At 57.6% G+C, this 20,532-nt stretch overlaps 1 protein-coding gene across 1 annotated transcript; it reads left to right on the top strand.

Annotated features, from left to right (window-relative positions):
* The first annotated feature begins 100 nt into the window (after window positions 1-100).
* BSN (bassoon presynaptic cytomatrix protein) lies at window positions 101-19,657 on the top strand. The gene is made up of 9 exons (XM_017867947.1): window positions 101-2,260; window positions 2,650-6,015; window positions 8,575-10,654; window positions 10,973-11,793; window positions 11,914-12,013; window positions 12,558-12,689; window positions 12,935-12,989; window positions 13,359-13,448; window positions 15,689-19,657. The coding sequence occupies exons 1-7, from the start codon at window positions 101-103 to the stop codon at window positions 12,973-12,975; spliced, it is 8,700 nt and encodes a 2,899-aa protein (XP_017723436.1). The 3' UTR covers window positions 12,976-12,989; window positions 13,359-13,448; window positions 15,689-19,657.
* Window positions 19,658-20,532: the final 875 nt, after the last annotated feature.

Genomic DNA, 20,532 nt, shown 5'->3' with positions numbered 1-20,532 from the left:
AGGGTGGGTGGCGGGCCCTAAACCCTTGGGAAATGGACAGACCCTTCCCCAGGGTCCTGGGATTGACAGGGAGGGTTGGGTTCCCACCACAAGCTTTGCCATGGGGAGTCAGTGTCTGCTTTTCACCCTGCTGCAGGACCTGGTGGGCAAGCCTTACTCTCAGGACATGTCTCGGAGCCCACAGAGCCTCAGTGACACAGGCTATTCCTCCGACGGCATCTCTAGCTCCCAGAGTGAGATCACAGGAGTCGTGCAGCAGGAGGTGGAACAGCTGGACAGCGCAGGGGTGACAGGGCCACATCCACCCAGCCCTTCTGAGATCCACAAGGTGGGGAGCAGCATGCGGCCTTTGCTGCAGGCTCAGGGCCTGGCCCCCAGTGGTGAGCGGAGCAAGCCACTCTCCAGCAGTACTGGTGAGGAGCAGAAGCAGCGGCCCCACTCCTTGTCCATCACGCCTGAGGCCTTTGACTCTGATGAGGAGCTGGAGGATATTCTGGAGGAAGACGAAGACGCTGTTGAGTGGAGGCGCCGGAGAGAGAAGCAGGACACTGCTGAGTCCTCAGACGACTTTGGCAGCCAACTGAGGCACGACTATGTGGAGGACAGCAGTGAGGGTGGCCTGTCACCTCTTCCACCCCAGCCCCCAGCCCGGGCAGCAGAACTGACTGATGAGGAGTTCATGCGACGGCAGATTCTGGAGATGAGCGCCGAGGAAGACAACCTGGAGGAGGATGACACTGCCACCTCCGGGCGTGGCCTGGCCAAACATGGCACCCAGAAGGGTGACCCCAGACCCAGGCCTGAGCCTAGCCAAGAACCAGCAGCACTGCCCAAGAGGCGCCTGCCCCACAATGCCACCACAGGCTATGAGGAGCTGCTCCCTGAGGGAGGCCCAGCAGAAGCTACCGATGGCAGTGGGGCCCTGCAGGGTGGGCTCCGTCGCTTCAAGACCATTGAGCTCAACAGCACGGGCAGTTATAGTCATGAGCTAGATCTGGGCCAAGGCCCAGACCCCAGTCTGGACCGGGAGCCCGAGCTGGAGATGGAGAGCCTGACGGGCTCCCCTGAGGACCGTTCCCGTGGTGAGCACTCCTCTACACTGCCTGCCTCCACACCCAGCTACACCTCAGGTACCTCTCCCACCTCTCTGTCCTCCCTAGAGGAGGACAGTGACAGCAGCCCCAGCCGCAGGCAGCGTCTAGAAGAAGCGAAGCAGCAGCGCAAGGCCCGGCACCGCTCCCACGGGCCCCTGCTACCCACCATTGAGGACTCTTCGGAGGAGGAGGAGCTGCGGGAGGAAGAGGAGCTACTGCGTGAGCAAGAGAAGATGCGGGAGGTGGAGCAGCAGCGCATCCGCAGCACGGCTCGCAAGACCCGGCGGGACAAGGAAGAACTGCGGGCCCAGCGGAGGCGAGAGCGCTCCAAGACACCACCCAGTAACTTGTCACCCATTGAGGACGCCTCCCCCACGGAGGAGCTGAGGCAGGCGGCCGAGATGGAGGAGCTGCACCGCTCCTCCTGCTCCGAGTACTCACCCTCGCCCTCCCTTGACTCTGAGGCTGAGGCCTTGGATGGTGGCCCTAGCCGGCTTTACAAGTCAGGCAGTGAGTACAACCTGCCCACTTTCATGTCCCTCTACTCACCAACCGAAACACCCTCTGGCAGCTCCACCACTCCCAGTTCCGGACGGCCCCTCAAGAGTGCCGAGGAGGCTTATGAGGAGATGATGCGCAAAGCTGAGCTGCTTCAGAGGCAGCAAGGCCAGGCGGCAGGGGCCCGGGGACCCCATGGCGGCTCCTCTCAGCCCACAGGCCCCCGGGGCCTGGGCTCCTTCGAATATCAAGACACTGCAGACCGTGACTATGGTCGGGCTGCTCAGCCTGCCGCAGAGGGCACGCCAACCAGCCTGGGAGCGGCCGTGTATGAAGAAATCCTTCAGACATCACAGAGCATAGTCCGCATGCGGCAGGCCTCCTCACGTGACCTGGCTTTTGCTGAGGACAAAAAGAAGGAGAAGCAATTTCTAAATGCTGAGAGTGCATACATGGACCCAATGAAGCAAAATGGCGGCCCCCTTACCCCTGGTACCAGTCCCACCCAGCTCACGGCCCCTGTGTCCTTCTCTACCCCTACCTCCTCAGACAGCAGCAGGGGCCGAGTTATTCCCGATGTCCGTGTCACTCAGCATTTTGCAAAGGAGACTCAGGACCCCCTCAAGCTGCACAGCTCTCCTGCCTCCCCCAGCTTAACCTCCAAGGAGGTAGGCATGCCCTTTTCCCAGGGCCCTGGAACTCCAGCCACCACAGCTGTGGCTCCTTGTCCAGCTGGGCTGCTACGAGGATATATGACTCCAGCCTCCCCAGCAGGCTCCGAGCGCAGTCCTTCACCATCTTCCACAGCCCACAGCTATGGACACAGCCCAACCACTGCAAACTATGGGTCCCAAACTGAGGATCTACCCCAGGCCCCCAGTGGCCTTGCCGCAGCTGGACAGGCTGCTAGAGAGAAGCCCCTGAGTGCGAGTGATGGTGAGGGTGGCACTCCTCAGCCTTCCCGGGCATATTCCTACGTTGCAAGCTCCAGCCCACCTCTCTCCCCATCTTCCCCCTCAGAGAGTCCCACATTCTCCCCTGGCAAGCTGGGCCCAAGGGCCACAGCAGAGTTCTCTACACAGACGCCAAGTCCAGCCCCTGCCTCCGACATGCCACGGAGCCCTGGTGCCCCCACTCCATCACCTATGGTAGCCCAGGGCACACAAACACCACATCGACCCAGCACGCCTCGCCTGGTGTGGCAGGAATCCTCTCAGGAGGCTCCCTTTATGGTCATCACACTGGCATCAGATGCCTCCAGCCAGACCAGAATGGTACATGCCAGTGCCTCCACCTCCCCACTCCCCACCGGGCTACCCCTGCAGAGTTGCGGTCACATGCTCTGCCAGGTGCCAGGAAGCCACACACAGTGGTGGTGCAGATGGGAGAGGGCACGGCAGGCACTGTGACCACACTGCTCCCAGAGGAGCCTGCGGGTGCCCTGGACCTTACCGGGATGAGGCCTGAGAGCCAGCTGGCATGCTGTGACATGGTCTACAAGCTCCCCTTTGGCAGCAGCTGCACTGGCACCTTCCACCCAGCCCCCAGTGTGCCTGAGAAGAGCATGGCAGATGCTGCCCCACCTGGCCAAAGCAGTGGCCCCTTCTATGGTCCCCGGGACCCTGAGCCTCCTGAGCCCCCCACCTACCGGGCACAGGGGGCTGTGGGGCCTGGGCCCCATGAGGAGCAGAGGCCCTACCCACAAGGCCTGCCTGGTAGGCTATACTCCTCCATGTCTGACACCAATTTGGCTGAGGCTGGCCTCAACTACCATGCCCAGAGGATCGGGCAGCTCTTCCAGGGTCCTGGACGAGAGTCAGCTATGGACCTCAGCTCACTGAAGCACTCTTACAGTCTGGGCTTTGCGGACGGACGCTACCTAGGGCAGGGCTTGCAGTATGGCTCAGTCACAGACCTGCGTCATCCTACAGACCTTTTGGCTCACCCGCTTCCCATGCGGCGCTATAGTTCAGTGTCGAACATCTATTCAGACCACAGGTACGGCCCACGGGGAGATGCAGTTGGCTTCCAGGAGGCCAGCCTGGCCCAGTACAGTGCCACCACAGCCCGTGAAATCAGTCGCATGTGCGCTGCCCTCAACTCCATGGACCAGTATGGTGGGCGGCATGGCATTGGTGGTGGTGGCCCTGACCTTGTGCAATACCAGCCTCAGCATGGGCCTGGGCTCAGTGCTCCGCAGAGTCTGGCTCCCCTCAGACCTGGACTCCTTGGCAACCCCACCTTTCCAGAGGGCCACCCAAGTCCTGGGAACTTTGCCCAGTATGGGCCTGCAGCAGGCCAGGGAACAGCAGTCAGACAGCTGCTGCCGTCCACAGCCACTGTACGTGCAGCTGATGGCATGATCTACTCGACTATCAATACCCCAATTGCTGCAACACTGCCCATCACCACCCAGCCTGCCTCAGTCCTGCGGCCCATGGTGCGTGGTGGCATGTACAGGCCTTATGCATCTGGTGGAATCACAGCCGTGCCACTCACCAGTCTGACACGTGTGCCCATGATTGCCCCCCGGGTACCTCTTGGACCCACAGGGCTGTACCGATATCCTGCACCAAGTAGATTTCCCATTGCTTCCAGTGTTCCACCTGCAGAAGGGCCTGTCTATCTGGGGAAACCTGCTGCTGCCAAGGCCTCCGGGGCTGGGGGCCCTCCAAGGCCAGAGATACCAGTAGGGGCTGCACGGGAAGAGCCTCTTCCCACAACCACCCCTGCTGCCATCAAGGAGGCTGCAGGAGCCCCAGCTCCTGCCCCACTAGCTGGCCAGAAGCCACCAGTAGATGCTGCTCCCGGGGGTGGCAGTGGGGCCCTCAGCCGGTCAGGGCTCGAGAAAGAGGAAGCATCACAGGAGGAGAGGCAGCGGAAGCAACAGGAGCAGCTTCTCCAGCTAGAGCGGGAGCGGGTGGAGTTGGAGAAGCTGCGGCAACTTCGGCTGCAAGAGGAGCTAGAGCGGGAACGTGTGGAGCTGCAGAGGCACCGTGAGGAGGAGCAGCTGCTGGTGCAGCGGGAGTTGCAGGAGCTGCAGACCATCAAGCACCATGTGCTGCAGCAGCAGCAAGAGGAACGCCAGGCTCAATTTGCACTGCAGCGGGAACAGCTAGCGCAGCAGCGTCTGCAGCTGGAGCAGATCCAGCAGCTGCAGCAGCAGCTGCAACAGCAGCTAGAGGAGCAGAAGCAGCGGCAGAAGGCTCCCTTTCCTGCAGCCTGTGAGGCACCTGGCCGAGGGCCTCCCCTAGCGGCTGCTGAGCTGGCCCAGAATGGCCAGTATTGGCCCCCGCTTACCCATGCAGCCTTCATTGCCATGGCAGGGCCTGAAGGACCTGGGCAACCTCGTGAGCCTGTGTTGCACCGGGGTCTCCCCAGCTCTGCCTCAGACATGTCACTGCAAACAGAGGAGCAGTGGGAGGCCAGCCGTGGTGGCATCAAGAAGCGGCACTCCATGCCACGCCTGCGGGATGCCTGTGAGCCGGAGTCTGGGGCTGAGCCCTGTGTGGTCAGGAGGATTGCCGACAGCAGCGTGCAGACAGATGATGAGGATGGGGAGGGCCGCTACCTCTTGAGTCGGCGACGCCGGGCACGGCGGAGTGCTGACTGCAGCGTGCAGACGGACGACGAGGACAGTGCTGAGTGGGAGCAGCCAGTGCGCCGCCGCAGGTCTCGTCTTCCCCGCCACTCAGACTCAGGCTCTGACAGCAAGCACGACGCCACTGCCTCGTCATCCAGTGCTGCTGCCACTGTGAGGGCCATGAGCAGCGTGGGCATCCAGACCATCAGTGACTGCTCTGTGCAGACGGAGCCTGACCAGCTGCCCAGGGTCTCTCCAGCCATCCACATCACAGCTGCCACCGATCCCAAGGTGGAGATTGTCAGGTACATATCGGCGCCAGAGAAGACTGGGCGCGGGGAGAGCCTGGCCTGCCAGACGGAGCCAGATGGGCAGGCCCAGGGTGTAGCCGGGCCGCAGCTTGTAGGGCCAACTGCCATCAGCCCCTACCTGCCTGGCATCCAGATCGTCACCCCAGGGCCTCTGGGCAGATTTGAAAAAAAGAAGCCAGATCCCCTGGAGATTGGGTACCAGGCCCACCTGCCTCCGGAGTCTCTCTCACAGCTTGTGAGCCGCCAGCCTCCCAAGTCCCCTCAGGTCCTCTACTCACCAGTCTCACCCCTGTCCCCTCACCGGCTCCTGGACACCTCCTTTGCTTCCAGTGAGAGGCTGAACAAGGCTCATGTGAGTCCCCAGAAGCACTTCACGGCTGACAGCGCTCTCCGCCAGCAGACGCTGCCTCGCCCCATGAAGACCCTGCAGCGGTCCTTGTCTGACCCTAAGCCCCTCAGCCCCACCGCTGAAGAGTCTGCCAAAGAGAGATTCTCCCTCTACCAGCACCAGGGGGGACTGGGTAGCCAGGTATGGGAACAGGGGCTGTTCCAGGGTGGGACAGGGGTCTCTGCCTAGCCTGAGGGGCCCCCACAGGGAGGGGCTTCTTCTGGGGTGGGAGTAGAGGCATCTTTGGCCCCAGAGGCCCAGGGGAAGGTGTCAATGAGCAGATGCTCCTTGGTGCACATCTGATAGAGCCTGCAGCCTGGCAGATAGCCTGGCAAATACAGACACACACATGGGCCCCCACAGCCTTCCAGCCATATACCCCACTAGAAGCTTCAGCCTCCTCCCAGCACTGTCCCTTCACCATCCATACCTGATCCAGCCCCTGCTACCTCCCCACTTCAGGCCTCTTCAACTCTCACTTCTAGTCTGGACCCCTTCCACTCCAAACCTCATCTATGGGCGTTTCCTAAGAAGATCAGTCACATGGACCTGGCAGGGGTGCTCTCATCCTCTCAGTCCTGGCCTGGTTTCCATTGCCACACAGGAAGCCCACACCCCCATGGCCTAGCACTAGAGGCCCATCCCAGTGGGCTGCAGTGTGCTCTCTGCCCCAGGGTGTTCCCTGCCCCTACCCGGCCCTCAGTAAATCTGTTTACACACCTGTCTGCTCCCCTAGATAGGGGATTCAGAAGCATAAAATTACCCTTGGCTGTGGCTTTATTTGCCAGTGATGGATGGGGACTGTGAGAAGTGGCTTGGCTGTGGGCTGCAGCAGAAGTGAGAATGGGGGTTGTGAGGGCCTAATGCCAACAACTGAGTGCCAGGCTGAGGAGGGTTGGCTTTTCCTAAAGACCCTGGAAGCCTCTGGAGGTTTTAGGCAGGTGAGATGGGACAAAGTAGATGTTTTGGAAAGTTTCCTGGGCAGAATGTGTGATGACGGGCTGAAGGAAGAGATCTGGCAGAGGAGGCAGGAACCAGAGGCATCGTGAGGTAGATTTGCCCATTTTCAGGGTGTGACGCAGAGAGGAGAAAAGTGGGGCCTTAGAATGGATTTGTGGAGGTGATAATCTCGGGTAGTGAATCGTCTTGGTATATGCAGGCCATATAGGGGTGTGGGTGGGATCAGGACTCTAGGCTGGCAGGGAGGGCAGGTCAGACAGGCAGGGTGGTCCTGGCTGCAGGCACAGAGGTTCCATGGGCTGGCCATGTGAGACCAGGCCATGATAGGCACTCATGATATGTGGCCAAAATAAGAAAAGAGACAACAGAGTGAGAGGTTCAAAAGGCTAAATTTATTCCATAAAAGGCCCACCCTGAAATTTTGGGGGCACACTCTAATTTTTATTATGACATATGGTGGACATAGTTGGGAGGTTTTTAGGTAGTTACTTGGCAAGGTAAAAAGTAAGAATCCGGCTGGATGTGGTGGCTCATGCCTGTAATCCCAACACTTTGGGAGGCCGAGGTGGGTGGATTACCTGAGGTCAGGAGTTCAAGACCAGCCTGGCCAAAATGGTGAAACGCCGTCTCTACTAAAAATACAAAAATGAGCCAGGCGTGGTGGCACACCCCTGTAATCCCAGCAACTCGGGAGGCTGAGACAAGAGAATTGCTTGAGCCTGAGAGGCAGAGGTTGCAGTGAGCCGAGATCGTGCCACTGCACTCCAGCCTGGCTGACAGAGTGAGACTATCTCTCAAAAAAAAGTAAGAATCCTATATGAGTCACTTCCCAGTATATTTTGGACTTTGGGTGGTCCATGAAACCCAAGGGTATGGGGAATTCTGGGAAGGCTAGGAGCTAGAGAAAAAAGGAGAAGGCAGAGTGAACTGCCAGGCAATGTGGACCTTTAGGCAATGCAAAGTATCTAGGGTAGGCACTATTAGGGAACCTTGACCAGGAAGCCATGCTGCTGGAGGTAGGGCTGGAGAGGACTTGCAGGTGCGCTGGTGGCTCCAGAGAACAGCAGATTGACCGAGGGACATGGAGGGAGCTGGGGACCAGGCCAAGAGCACAGCCCAAAGGGTTTGGCAGAGGGTGGTGCAGGGCACTAGAGGAAGAGGGTGGGCAGGCAGCTGAGAAGCCTGCCTCTTTAGAGAGGACTAGGGCAGGATGCAGAATGACTCAGAGCCTGCCACGATTGGCATACAGTCCACGTGTGTCCCTTCCCATGATCCTCTAGGGAGCCTGGTGGGCCCAGGACCCTCTCCACTCCATGCCTCCTGTTCATACTCCACTGATCTCAACCCCTGTCAGCTGCTAGGCCCCAGACCCAGAGCCACAGCCTTACCTCAATGTGAAGCAGAGGGTGGCAGGCCCACTGGAGATGTGCAGGGGTTCTCAAAGCAATGTGCTGGGCCAGTACAGGACATTGGCATGAAGGGAATCTGCCCCTACCCTCCTGCTTCCCAGAGCTCTGGGGAAGAGAAAGCCTGTAAAATATCACAGATCTTCCCTCCATGGCAAAGAAACCAAGGCCTATGGGTGGGCAGGGTAGGCCTCCAGGCTGCCTGGTAAATCAGGGCACCAGCAGGATGGAACCGAGCTCCTTCCCCAGCCCAGGCCTGGGTTCTGTCACCCCACACCCCATCAAGTCACCACACCTTGGGTCTCAGTGCTGCCCACCCTTCCCTCTGTCTCAGGTGTCGGCGTTGCCACCCAACAGCCTGGTCCGCAAGGTGAAGCGGACACTGCCCAGCCCCCCTCCAGAGGAGGCTCACCTTCCCCTGGCTGGCCAGGCCTCCCCACAGCTGTATGCAGCCAGCCTGCTGCAGCGAGGGCTGACGGGGCCCACCGCTGTCCCTGCTACCAAGGCCAGCCTGCTCCGGGAGCTGGACCGGGACCTGCGGCTGGTGGAGCATGAGTCCACCAAGCTGCGCAAGAAGCAGGCAGAGCTGGATGAGGAGGAGAAGGAGATTGACGCCAAGCTCAAGTACCTGGAGCTGGGTATCACACAACGCAAAGAGTCTTTGGCCAAAGACCGGGGTGGCCGTGACTACCCACCCTTGCGTGGTCTTGGTGAGCATCGTGACTACCTGTCGGACAGTGAACTCAACCAGCTGCGGCTCCAGGGCTGCACCACTCCCGCTGGCCAGTATGTGGACTTCCCTGCCACTGCCACTGCTCCTGCCGCCCCCTCTGGTCCCACTGCCTTCCAGCAGCCCCGCTTCCAGCCTCCGGCCCCACAGTATTCTGCAGGCAGTGCTGGGCCAACTCAGAATGGATTCCCTGCCCACCAGGCCCCCACCTACCCTGGCCCCAACACGTACCCAGCTCCTGCCTTTCCTCCTGGCACCAGTTACCCAGCTGAGCCTGGCCTGCCAAACCAGCAGGCTTTCCGTCCCACAGGCCACTATGCAGGTCAAACACCCATGCCAACCACACAGAGCACCCTTTTTCCAGTCCCCACTGATAGCCATGCCCCACTGCAGAAGCCACACCAGACATCGCTAGCTGACTTGGAGCAGAAGGTGCCCACCAACTATGAGGTGATCGCCAGCCCCGTTGTGGCCATGTCTTCAGCCCCATCTGAAACCATCTACAGTGGCTCAGCAGTGAGCAGCGGCTATGAGCAGGGCAAGGTCCCTGAGGTGCCCCGGGCTGGTGAACGTGGCAGTGCGAGCCAGAGCCCAGCCCCCACCTACCCCTCTGACTCACACTATACCAGTCTGGAGCAGAACGTTCCTCGAAACTACGTAATGATCGATGACATCAGTGAATTGACCAAGGACAGCACCTCTACTGCTCCTGATAGCCAGCGGCTAGAGCCCCTGGGGCCAGGCAGCAGTGGGCGTCCAGGGAAGGAGCCTGGAGAACCAGGTGTCCTTGAGGGGCCTACACTGCCCTGCTGCTATGCCAGAGGAGAAGAAGAATCTGAGGAGGACTCATACGACCCCCGCGGGAAGGGTGGCCACCTCCGGAGCATGGAGAGCAATGGTCGACCAGCCGGTACCCACTACTATGCTGACAGTGACTACAGGCATGGGGCTCGAGCAGAGAAGTATGATCCAGGGCCCATGGGGCCCAAGCATCCCTCCAAGAGTCTGGCTCCAGCTGCCATCTCCTCAAAGCGCAGCAAGCACCGGAAGCAGGGCATGGAACAAAAGATCTCCAAGTTCTCACCTATTGAAGAGGCCAAGGACGTGGAGTCAGACCTGGCGTCCTACCCCCCACCTGCAGTCAGCAGCAGCCTGGTCTCTCGGGGCAGGAAGTTCCAGGATGAAATCACCTATGGGCTCAAGAAGAACGTGTATGAGCAGCAGAGATATTATGGGATGTCCACCCGGGACACACTAGAGGACGATGACCGCATTTATGGTGGGAGCAGCCGGTCCCGGGCACCTTCTGCATACAGTGGGGAGAAGCTGTCCAGCCACGACTTCAGTGGCCGGGGCAAGGGGTATGAAAGGGAACGGGAGGCTGTGGAGCGACTTCAAAAAGCGGGCCCCAAGCCCTCATCCTTAAGTATGGCCCACAGCCGGGCACGACCCCCCATGCGGAGCCAGGCCTCTGAAGAGGAGAGCCCCGTCAGCCCCTTGGGGAGGCCCCGCCCTGCCGGAGGGCCCCTCCCTCCCGGCGGGGATACCTGCCCACAGTTCTGCTCCAGTCACTCCATGCCTGATGTCCAGGAGCATGTCAAGGACGGACCTCGGGCCCACGCATATAAGCGTGAGGAGGGCTACATCCTGGATGATTCCCACTGCGTGGTTTCCGACAGCGAAGGTAATGGCAGCCAGGGGTGATTTCTGCGGATACTCAGCACCTGGGGGGCCTGCCTGCCTGTGGGGCCCTGGGCCCTGGGCCCTGAGATGTCCCAGCAGGGTCTGGTCTGGTGCCTCATCTGGTGGGCCCTGCTGCAGGCAGGCTGCCCTTGCCTGCTCCATCTGTGCCCTGGTCCCTGGTTGCGGGAGGGTGGGCTGGGGGCCTGCTGATCTGCTTGTGGCTGTGGCACCCACTCTCTTGGTTTCTTTGCATGGCTTCAGCTAGGCCTCCCCTGCGGCCAGCCCGGGGTTGATGGTATTCTGTTTTTGGTCTCTGAAGCTTATCACCTGGGCCAGGAGGAGACGGACTGGTTTGATAAGCCCCGGGATGCCCGCTCTGACCGGTTCAGGCACCACGGGGGCCATGCAGTTTCCTCCTCCTCCCAGAAGCGAGGCCCTGCCAGGCACAGCTACCATGACTACGATGAACCCCCTGAGGACGGCCTGTGGCCTCATGATGAGGGTGGCCCAGGCCGCCATGCCTCAGCCAAGGAACACCGGCATCACGGTGACCACGGGCGGCACTCAGGCCGCCACACTGGTGAGGAGCCAGGACGGCGTGCTGCCAAACCACACGCTCGGGACCTGGGTCGCCATGAGGCCCGGCCCCACTCTCAGCCCAGCTCTGCTCCAGCTATGCCGAAGAAGGGTCAGCCTGGGTACCCCAGCTCTGCTGAGTACTCACAGCCATCCCGTGCTCCATCCGCATACCATCATGCCTCTGATAGCAAGAAGGGCTCCCGGCAAGCCCACTCCGGGCCCGCTGCACTGCAGTCAAAAGCAGAACCTCAGGCACAGTCACAGTTGCAAGGTCGGCAGGCAGCTCCAGGACCACAACAGTCACAGTCACCATCATCCAGGCAAATGCCCTCTGGGGCAGCATCGCGCCAGCCACAGCCGCAGCAGCAGCAGCAGCAGCAGCAGCAGCAGCAGCAACAGCAAGGTCTTGGGCTGCAGCCCCCACAGCAGGCTCCGACGCAGGCTCGGCTGCAGCAACAGAGCCAGCCAACCGCCCGGGGCTCAGCCCCTGCTGCCAGCCAGCCTGCAGGGAAGCCTCAGCCAGGCCCCACCACAGCCACAGGCCCTCAACCAGCAGGACCGGTAAGCAGAGCTCCCATGTATGGGTTGTAACCAGGGCAGATGTTATGAATGAAGCTTGGACATCCCTTTGGTTCCAGGCTGGGCATGGGCAGAATCTTAGCTATAGGTTCTGTGTTGCAGCCACGGGCAGAACAGACAAATGGCTCTAAAGGGACAGCCAAAGCACCACAACAGGGGAGGGCTCCTCAGGCCCAGCCAACGCCAGGACCTGGACCTGCAGGTGAGCCTATCCTTTGGCACCCTCGGCTATGGCCCAGAGCACCCAGGCTGTTCTCTCTCTATACCACCTGTGCCCTGGGTGGTATATGCACTTCACACTGCATATCCTCAATAATCCCTGAGAAGGTGCCCCACGGGCTGTAGACTGCCCCAGCAGAAAACAAGTCTGGGGTTAGAATAAGCCAATGAGGTCACCAGCACAGGGGCTTTAGGGCCCAAGCAGCTCTGGGCAGAGAAGCTGGAAGGCACTGGTGAGCATAGGGTGGGGACCATGGCTTCTTGCTCCCTCCTTCCTTCCCCTTTCCTCCTCTCCTCTGCCTTTTCTTCCCTTTCTTCTTCTTTCCCTTCCTCAACCTCCTTTTTTCTGCCTCCTCCCACCCCTTGTCTTCCTGTTCTTACCTTCTTCTCTTTATTCCCCTAGCCTCCTTCTCACCTTCCCACCTCATGGGGTACCTGTGTTCGGATTCCCTTGTGGCTGCTAGCCCTCTCAGACCCTAAAAAGCCAGGCCATGCATAGCTCATTATGGTGATTTCTTTCCTCCTAGGTGTGAAGGCTGGAGCCAGGCCTGGAGGAACCCCAGGGGCTCCTGCCAGGCAGCCAGGTGCCGATGGGGAGAGCATGTTCTCCAAGATCCTCCCTGGCGGGGCAGCCGAGCAAGCTGGCAAACTGACGGAAGGTATGCACTGCCTATAACTGGGTCTGTGGTGGGTGGCTGCTATGGTATAGGCTGGGTCTGTGAGATGATTCCAGACTCAGTCACCCAGGCAGAAGCCAGCCAGAGGGCCCACCTGCTGATGCCCAGTTGTTCTCCAGGCAGTCCCTGCCCCTTGGGCTGAGCTTGGCTTCACTATGCCAAGTGGCCCTGACTGGGAGGGGTCTGGCCCAATTTCCTGATGGCTGTCTCCTCTTTCTATGTCACAGCTGTCTCTGCTTTTGGCAAAAAATTTTCCTCATTCTGGTGACCATGCCCAGCATGGTGAGTACAAGCAGCCTGTACCTTGCCTCTTCTGGGAAAGGCCCGAGGAACTGGGGGTGGGGGTGGAGCTCTAAGTCCCAAGGGGTCTTCTGGGAGGAGTCCAGTCTTAGGCTGGTTCAGTGCCCAGAGCTGCAATGTTCCCTTCTCTGAAAGTGGGAGGAGAAGAAGGAGGGACACTGTGCACAGAGCCCCTACCATGGGGCCAACACAGTAGGAGTCCCCAGCAAAGGAGGGGCCAAAGCCAGGGCCAATGCCCCCTTGTCTTTCAAACCATCCACTATCCCCTGCAGGGCTGTCACAGCACTGGGCTGTAGGTAGGCCTCCAGGGATGCAGCTCCTCTCCAGCCCTCCTCTGTAAATGCTCCACAGGCTCTTGAAGAAATGAAGAGAGGTATCATTGCTGTGGAAAAATCTCTGGAGTCAGAGGTCTGGGCGCAGCTCTGGACTCTGCGTATAACAGTGAGTGTCAGGATCAGGGTGAGATGGGCCAGAGGAGGGGTGAAGGGCCAAGGCCTAGCTGATGACAGCTAGCCAGTTCTGATAAGTGTGAACTGGGAAGAGCCTGGTGGGTTTCCTTCAGCTGTGATGGGCCCAGCAGCCCTCCACCCCACAGAGGCAGGGGCCACAGAGCTGCCTGAGATGTTGCTAGACAAGTCAGGTGGCACCCTTGGAGAAGAGCCCAGCATGGCCAACTGCACCCCACAACTTGAAGTCTACGTGCTGGGCACTGAATTCAAAGTCATCCTGAAGGACATGGTGGTCTGTGGCACCTGTAGGGGAACATGCTTCTTCCCTGATGTCTGCTGCTAGTGCCTTTGCTCCAGCCACTTGGAAGAGATTATAGTCCCCAAACCCTGCAGAGCTGCATCTGCAGCTCTGAGAATGAAGTCAAAACACTCCTGGCTTCACAGACTGAGCTTGTGGCCCACAGGATAGAAGAGTGGAAGGAGTAGAGAGGCAGACAGGAAGGGACATAGAGGAAAGGGAGTCTCAGCCCCAGACTAAGTCAGCTCAGGGAGAGGGCAGAAGGGCCTCAGGATGGGAGCCCTGGCCCTGTCTGGGCTGCAGTGGCCAAGGCAGGATGGGACACCACTTCCTGGAGCCTGCCCTGGCCCTGGCCTTGACCCTGCCTCTGTGGGAGGAGGAGGAAGTGCATCATCCTGGGTGGGAGGAGAATCGCCTGGTTGTTGGTACAGCTTTGTGCACAGCCAGGACCACTGACCACCATCCCATAGCCCTCGGGCCCTCCTCTTCTCCCTCCTTGCCCCTTCAGGATACTTCTCACAGTGCATAGGCATATATGTGTTATCCATGGCGAGGCCTGGCCGTCAGCAGGTCACTTCAAGGGAGCCCTGGGGCCGGCAGATGCTGGGCCCAGACCAGCACTGGTTGTGAGGGGAAGGAGCTAGGTGTGATACCTCACAGGTTATCTCTCTCTGGAAAAGCAGTGGGGCTCTGGAAAGGCCCAGGCTTCCATCCATTTATTCAACAAATGTTTGTCAAGCCCCAGGTATGTGCCAGGTACTCTTCCAGGCTCTGGGGATATGGCAGAGAACAAAACCAAGTCCCTGCCCTCTGAAGCTGACAATCCATTAAAGAAGATAGAGAATAAATAAGTTTAAAAATAAAATTCAATTAAAAAGGTACTTTCTGAAAGGGATAAGTGTTATAAAGCCAGCAAGGCAGAGCTATGGAAGCAGTGGGGTCTGCTCTAGTCAAAGTGCAGATATGTGAAAATATGTGAGGGAAGCTTGAGGGAGGAGGACGGCTGCTGTGGGATGAAAAAAGGGGAGGGAACAGCACTGATGGATGATCAGATGCTGGGATGGGATGGGGGGCACCAGGGACAGGGAAAAGGCCAGCACAGCCAGGGCCACAGTGCAGTGGAGAGGTGCAAGGGGGTGGCAGCCAGCTGGGGTGGGTTGTACAGGCCAAGTAAAGAACCTGGAATTTATTCTAATTACAGTAGCCATAATGTAGCCCTCAGCATTCTTCCTGCCTTCACCCTCCCACAGCGGGCTTCCTGCAGCTTTCCGCTCAGCCGATGTTTCCTTGGAGTTGCCCTGGAACAGATGTGAAATCACAAGTGGTGCTAAGAGGAGGGGAAGGAGGGACAGCCCATGGCCTGGATTCATGGCAGTACCTACCTTGGGTTTGGGGCCAGGGTATGGTTCCTGAACAGGGAAAGGAAGCACAGACACAGCTTTGTTCTGCATCCTGCCACATGGTGTGGGTGGGCCACTGAGACCACTCACTTTATAGTTAAAGAAATCTCCCTCGAATTCTAGCATTCAGCTAATGATTGGGTCAAGTGGACAGTGCTGCCGTGAGTATCCCTCTCCTGAAGTTCTTTATGGCAATTTCAGAGATGGGCTTGGAGAGGTTTGCATTTCAAACCAAATCCCATCTCCATCACTCTTAAGCCAAAAAAAAAAAGGAACTTTTGTTACATTAAAAGAAGTGTCCCTTCCTGGCTGACCTGATTCTCCTTTCTTGCTGTCCTCTCTGTGACCTCCAACCTGCCCAAGCACCCATTTCCCCAAGCCTGAGTGGCATGGCACCTCATGGGTGAGGAGGTGGCCACTGGCACAGGCAGATGGCTGAGAGAAATGTGAGGGTGAGAAGCAGCTGTCTACAGTTCTTGACAGAATCCTTTCTTTTCTTCTTTCCTTCCTCCCTCCCTCCTTTTCTCTTTCAAGCATCTACAATCTGGCACACCCTTGGCCCAAAGACTCACCAGGTGGGACGTGGCAGGCAGGCCTCAGTTGAGGACGTGATGTTTTCTCACAGCAGCTGCCTGGGTGAAGCATCTGCTGGACAAGTTGGACCATTGGCCAGGGGACCTTTAATTGTCTTTCCAGAGATGCTGCTCTCTGCAGGGCACCACCTTCAAGGCACAGCTCTCGTTGGGAGGGAGGACCCTCTCCAGAAACCCTGCCACCACGGTGTCTTGCCGTACTTCCCACAGCCGCCTTTTTGCGGCCTGGCTGGCCAGGCTTCCAATGCGTTATACACAGAGTTTGGGCACACACTGCCCTCCCTCCGAGATGCCAGAAGTTTTTCCACAGCCTTGGAGCGGGGCTTTGACTGAGGGCTGGGGGCCCCCGGCTCCGTTTCCTTCACATTCCAGCTGGCCCGGATCCCTCTGTGGCACAGGGCCCTGCCCCTGTCACCTGACCTCTGGGTGACATCAGAGCAGACCTCCATGTGGCCAGCATGGGGTTGGGAGAACTTTACAAACATTAGGACCTAACACTGTCTCATCGCTGAAATAAGAGGCCATAGCACCGAAAAGCAGCGTGGGCGCCGGCTGAGGCTTCTCCCAGCCCGTGGGTGGCAGTGTGCTAGCACGCTGCCACCATTTCAAAGCCATCCCCCTAGCCATCGTGAGCATCCCAGCGGCACCACCATTGTCTCAACCAGCCGGCTCCTCGTCCGTACACCTGGGGATTTCTTTTGATTTCAAGAACAGCCTTAATCATTCCAGTTTGATTTACGTGTATACCTCATAAACATTTTTCTTTTGTTTCTCTCTTCCCCTTTCTCTCTTCTCTTGGCTCACTCCCTTGCCTCTCCTCCTCCAACACCACCTTGTGACTGATGGTTCGGTTTCCTCTCTGCTCTGTCCCTGCTCGGCACAGGGAGAATGTTGACTTAGAAGCAATAGGGGGCAGCAGGCCACCAAGAGCACAACCCCAGGGCGAGGTCTAGGGAGGTCCCCCAGCCTGCCTCTGTTTACTGTGCAATTACAGTCCTTCTTAAGCCATCACCAGTGGGTGTACTCAGAGCAGAGGGGCCAGGACTTCTGCCAGCCAAGGGAAAGGCCCAGAGCCCTGTACGGGGGAATGTGGCACTGTCTATCCATCTGGTGGACTGGGCGGCATTCCTCCCCAAGGCCCTTCCCTTGGGGGCCTCCTTTCATCTGGGGCACAGCCACAAGTCTCATCTCTAACGTTCTATGCAATGAAATATAAACCCTCAATGACAACTGTTAATATTTAATAAATTCCATGTTATGTATAAGCAGTTAATTGCAAACACGCAATTGAGAAACTGGATAGATATGCTCATATCACCCCCACCCCCCCACCCCACCCCTGCTCCCATTGTGTGTGTGAAATTCTCAGTCTGTGGCATGTTTGACCTGTGGCAGGACTCGCTGCTGCCAGGTGAGTCACCGCCTGTCCCGCAGTGGAGCATGCACAGCTCGCAGCCTCTTTGCACGATTTCATCCATTTTAAATGCTCGACCCTCTTGCTTGGAGTTCTTTTTGCCTCAGAACCTCTCCTTCAGGAGCACTTCTAGTTGACTTCTGCACAAGCTAGTGAGGACCTGCCAGAATTGTTGCCTGAGCGTGCCAGGCTGCAGGGCAGGCAGTACAAGGCCCCCACATACTCTGCAGTTTTCTCTATCCAGGATAGCAGGTAAAAAGGAGTCCCCAGAGCAGACTCAATGGTAGGAGCCTGCACAGGATGTGTGTGTATGGACATTCTGAAGGTTTGCTGTAGGATTTCTGTCTGTCTGTCATTTTTCCCTTCCTACCCCAACCCTGAGCCAGAGGCATCTGACAGCCCTTTCCCAGAGGGCACTACACAAGGGCAGAGCTGGGCGGCATCCATGGCCAGAGAGGCAGAGGCAAGAGTAGAGCCAGGCTGTGCCTGAGGGACCCCAGCTCCAGACTGCACCTGTTTCATGCCTCTCCTCTGTGGCTAGGAGGCTCAAAGGACTGTAAGGCAGGAGATCTGGGCTGGAGCTAGGGGGTCAATGGATGCTCAGGAAGAGCTGGGCCTTTGGCACTTGTGGTGAGAACAGTTGACAATGGTCATCTGGAACTGTTCATATAAACAATGGCTTCAAGCTAAGTTTCTTGTGAAGTTTCTCAATAGCAAATCTTACAGAAGGTCCTGTGTGACCCTCTCTGCATCTGTCCCCAGGACCTATGCTCCCTGCCCACCCCCTTCTCCAAAGCCCAAGCATCCTGCTGCTCATCAGCTTTTTTTACCACTGAGCCAGGAGTGCGGCAGGCAGTAGCTGCCTGGCCCTTCAAGGCCTGACCTTCATCCAGAGTGCTCTGGTTTGCACCATGCATTTCTCAGGGGTCCACATTTCTCATGCTTTTCTCATGCTTTTCTACACATCCCTTCAGAGAGGGCTCCTCGCTCACCTCTGGTAGCTATGGATGGGACAGGAAGCTGCCAACCTTTGTGTTGGACTTAACAACCTTGCTTACTGGAACTTGACCTCACCCAACCCATGGAATACCTGCCTCATCCCAGAGATCAGGTATGGGCTGAATGCAGCCATCTGAGCAATGGCTGAGGGAAGCCATCATCTAACACCTCTGGCCACCCAGGACCAGGTCTGTGTGAGGATGTGCCTTGGAGACCAAGGCAATAGTCCTTTCCACTACAGGCCAGGGGATGGGACAAGAGGCACGGACAGGCAGGGAAATGTTAGGAGGTCAGCCTCCAGCAGGCCCAGTCTCACGCTCTAAAGTACTGACTTTTCAGCAAATTTCCTTTCTGGCAAAGCCCTCTGAGTTTGAAATTCTGACATCTGCCACTCCTCATCCCTCACTGTACTCACAGGATACATTATCGCCCCTCTGTGAAGGTGGCTGGAGCAGGCCTCTGGTCCATGGACTGTCCTTCCTGGCCCTTGCATGGATGCAGTTGTGACTCTGGGAACAATGCAGCCAGAAGCTGAGGGACCAGCATTCGGTGCCTTGGAAAGTAGAGAGCAACAGACACATCTCCAAATGGGCAAGGAGTCTCTAGCATGCAGCCCAGGCCTTCTCCATACCCCTCCCCAGCATCATGAGCAAGGGCATTGCCTCCTCTCTCTGCCCACTTCAGGGCCCAGTGCACTCACTTCACAGTGACAGATCTCCCCCTACCATCATCCTTTTAGTCCTTGGGCAGAGCATGTGGTCTCAGGGCCCACAGTGAAAGAACAGCAGTGGTGGCAACTATGCCTTGTCTTCTGGAGCCTGTAGGGAGTTTTCCAGGCAGGTCCTTTGCCATGACAGCATGGTCTGGCCCTGTTGGCCCCTCCCCTCTCCTGTTACCCACCCCCATGCTGTAAATACTTGTCATCATGGACTCCAACAGGGTCAGAGGGACAGGCCTAATCAACTGAAACTCCTCGGAGATGCCATCTCTGTCTCCCTGGGTGCCAGCAGCCCTGCTGCCATGTGCACTGGGGTGGCACTGGAGAGCCATGGAAGTTGTGAGATATTGTGTGTGTATGCACATGATTTTGTGCGTGTGTGTGCGCGCGCGTGTGTGTGTATATGTTTCTGCCTCATTCAGTTTCTGGGGTGAAATCAGCTCCTTCTCTCCAAATGCACTACCCTGGAGAGTGGTGGCCACTCAATACCTTTTCCTCTAGCTTTCATGTCTTGTTTTTGCTTTCCCCTTCCTCCTCCCTCTCTCCCTTTCTTTCCTTCTCTCCTTGTTTATTTGAGGGGGGAAAAGTGCTGTACAAAGTCAAACAAACAAGTTTACAGTTGTAAGTGCAATGACCCGAGTCCTCCACATGACCTTGTGAATTGTGTGGTGTCCTCCTGTGCTCTGTGAGAACTCGTGGTACTTCAGTGTCCCTCCCCCTGTATTGTGACAAGGTAATTCTGTGGTATCAGAATAAAAGGACTTGATATAAACAATCTACAGACTGTCTCTGGAATGCTTTCTCAAGTGGGAAGGCTTAGCTGAAGGAGCAAATCCCCAAATTTGCGACAATCCTGTCCATGGTTAAAAGGAAAAGGATGGACAAAGTTGCAGAAGTGCTGGCACAGCACGGGGCTGAGTCCACACCAAGCCATCCAAAGACAATGGGCCCTCCACAAAGGTGCCCAACGGGAGGTCCCAAGCTTGGACCTGGAGCAGGCAGTCAGTGCGCAGGCTGTTAAGGGACAGCACCTCCATGGCCTTTAGGTGTGTTGGCTGCACACACAGCTTTCTGTGTGTTCCTGTGGTTCCACCGAGGCAGTGAACAAGTGCTGCCCCCTGGTGCTGCCAACAAGCCCTACACCTCTCTGCCTTTCTCGGAAAGGCCTCTCTGCCTTTCTCTGAATTTTCCAACCCCCAAACTCTTGCTGGCTGCCAGACCTTAGGCCTTCCTCAGATGGTCAGGAGTACCTCCTTACCAAAGTCACCCAGAGTTGTTAGGTTTTTTTTTTTTTAAACACAGATAAACAAGAATCCCAGCTCCACCTCTGGCCCTCTCCCCAGAGTTAACATCTTGATGTGTGTCCTTCTTTCCTGTTTGTCGTTCCAGTCTTCATTTTAAACAGAAGCCAGAAGGTGCAATATATCCTGTTTTCTAGCTTTCTGTTTATTTCCACATGTTTATTTCAGGTACTTAAATGTTCGTCTTCCAGTGCTCAACCTCCAGAGAGATACACCATGAGTTTGTAGCCAGTCTACCACACACAACCTGAGGAACAGGTGCTATGTTCCCAGTGTTCCTATCATAAACAATGCTTGATGAACAGCCTAGTTTCCAATCTTTCCACCCAAATCGGTGGCTGGGGCCACTCATT

This window comes from Rhinopithecus bieti, unplaced genomic scaffold (assembly GCF_001698545.2).
Source record: "Rhinopithecus bieti isolate Rb0 unplaced genomic scaffold, ASM169854v2 scaffold_3875, whole genome shotgun sequence".
In the NCBI taxonomy this organism is placed as follows: domain Eukaryota; kingdom Metazoa; phylum Chordata; class Mammalia; order Primates; family Cercopithecidae; genus Rhinopithecus; species Rhinopithecus bieti.
The sequence above is the reverse complement of the archived record's forward strand: the minus strand, read 5'-3'. Positions and strand labels throughout refer to the sequence as shown.

Excerpts from the sequence above, each read along its gene's own strand:
- BSN (XM_017867947.1), top strand. The coding sequence starts at position 101 with ATGGGGAGTCAGTGTCTGCTTTTCACCCTGCTGCAGGACCTGGTGGGC. Across the intron at positions 11,794-11,913 it reads GCCCTCAACCAGCAGGACCG|CCACGGGCAGAACAGACAAA; the intron begins GTAAGCAGAGCT and ends TCTGTGTTGCAG. Across the intron at positions 12,690-12,934 it reads AGCTGGCAAACTGACGGAAG|CTGTCTCTGCTTTTGGCAAA; the intron begins GTATGCACTGCC and ends TCTATGTCACAG.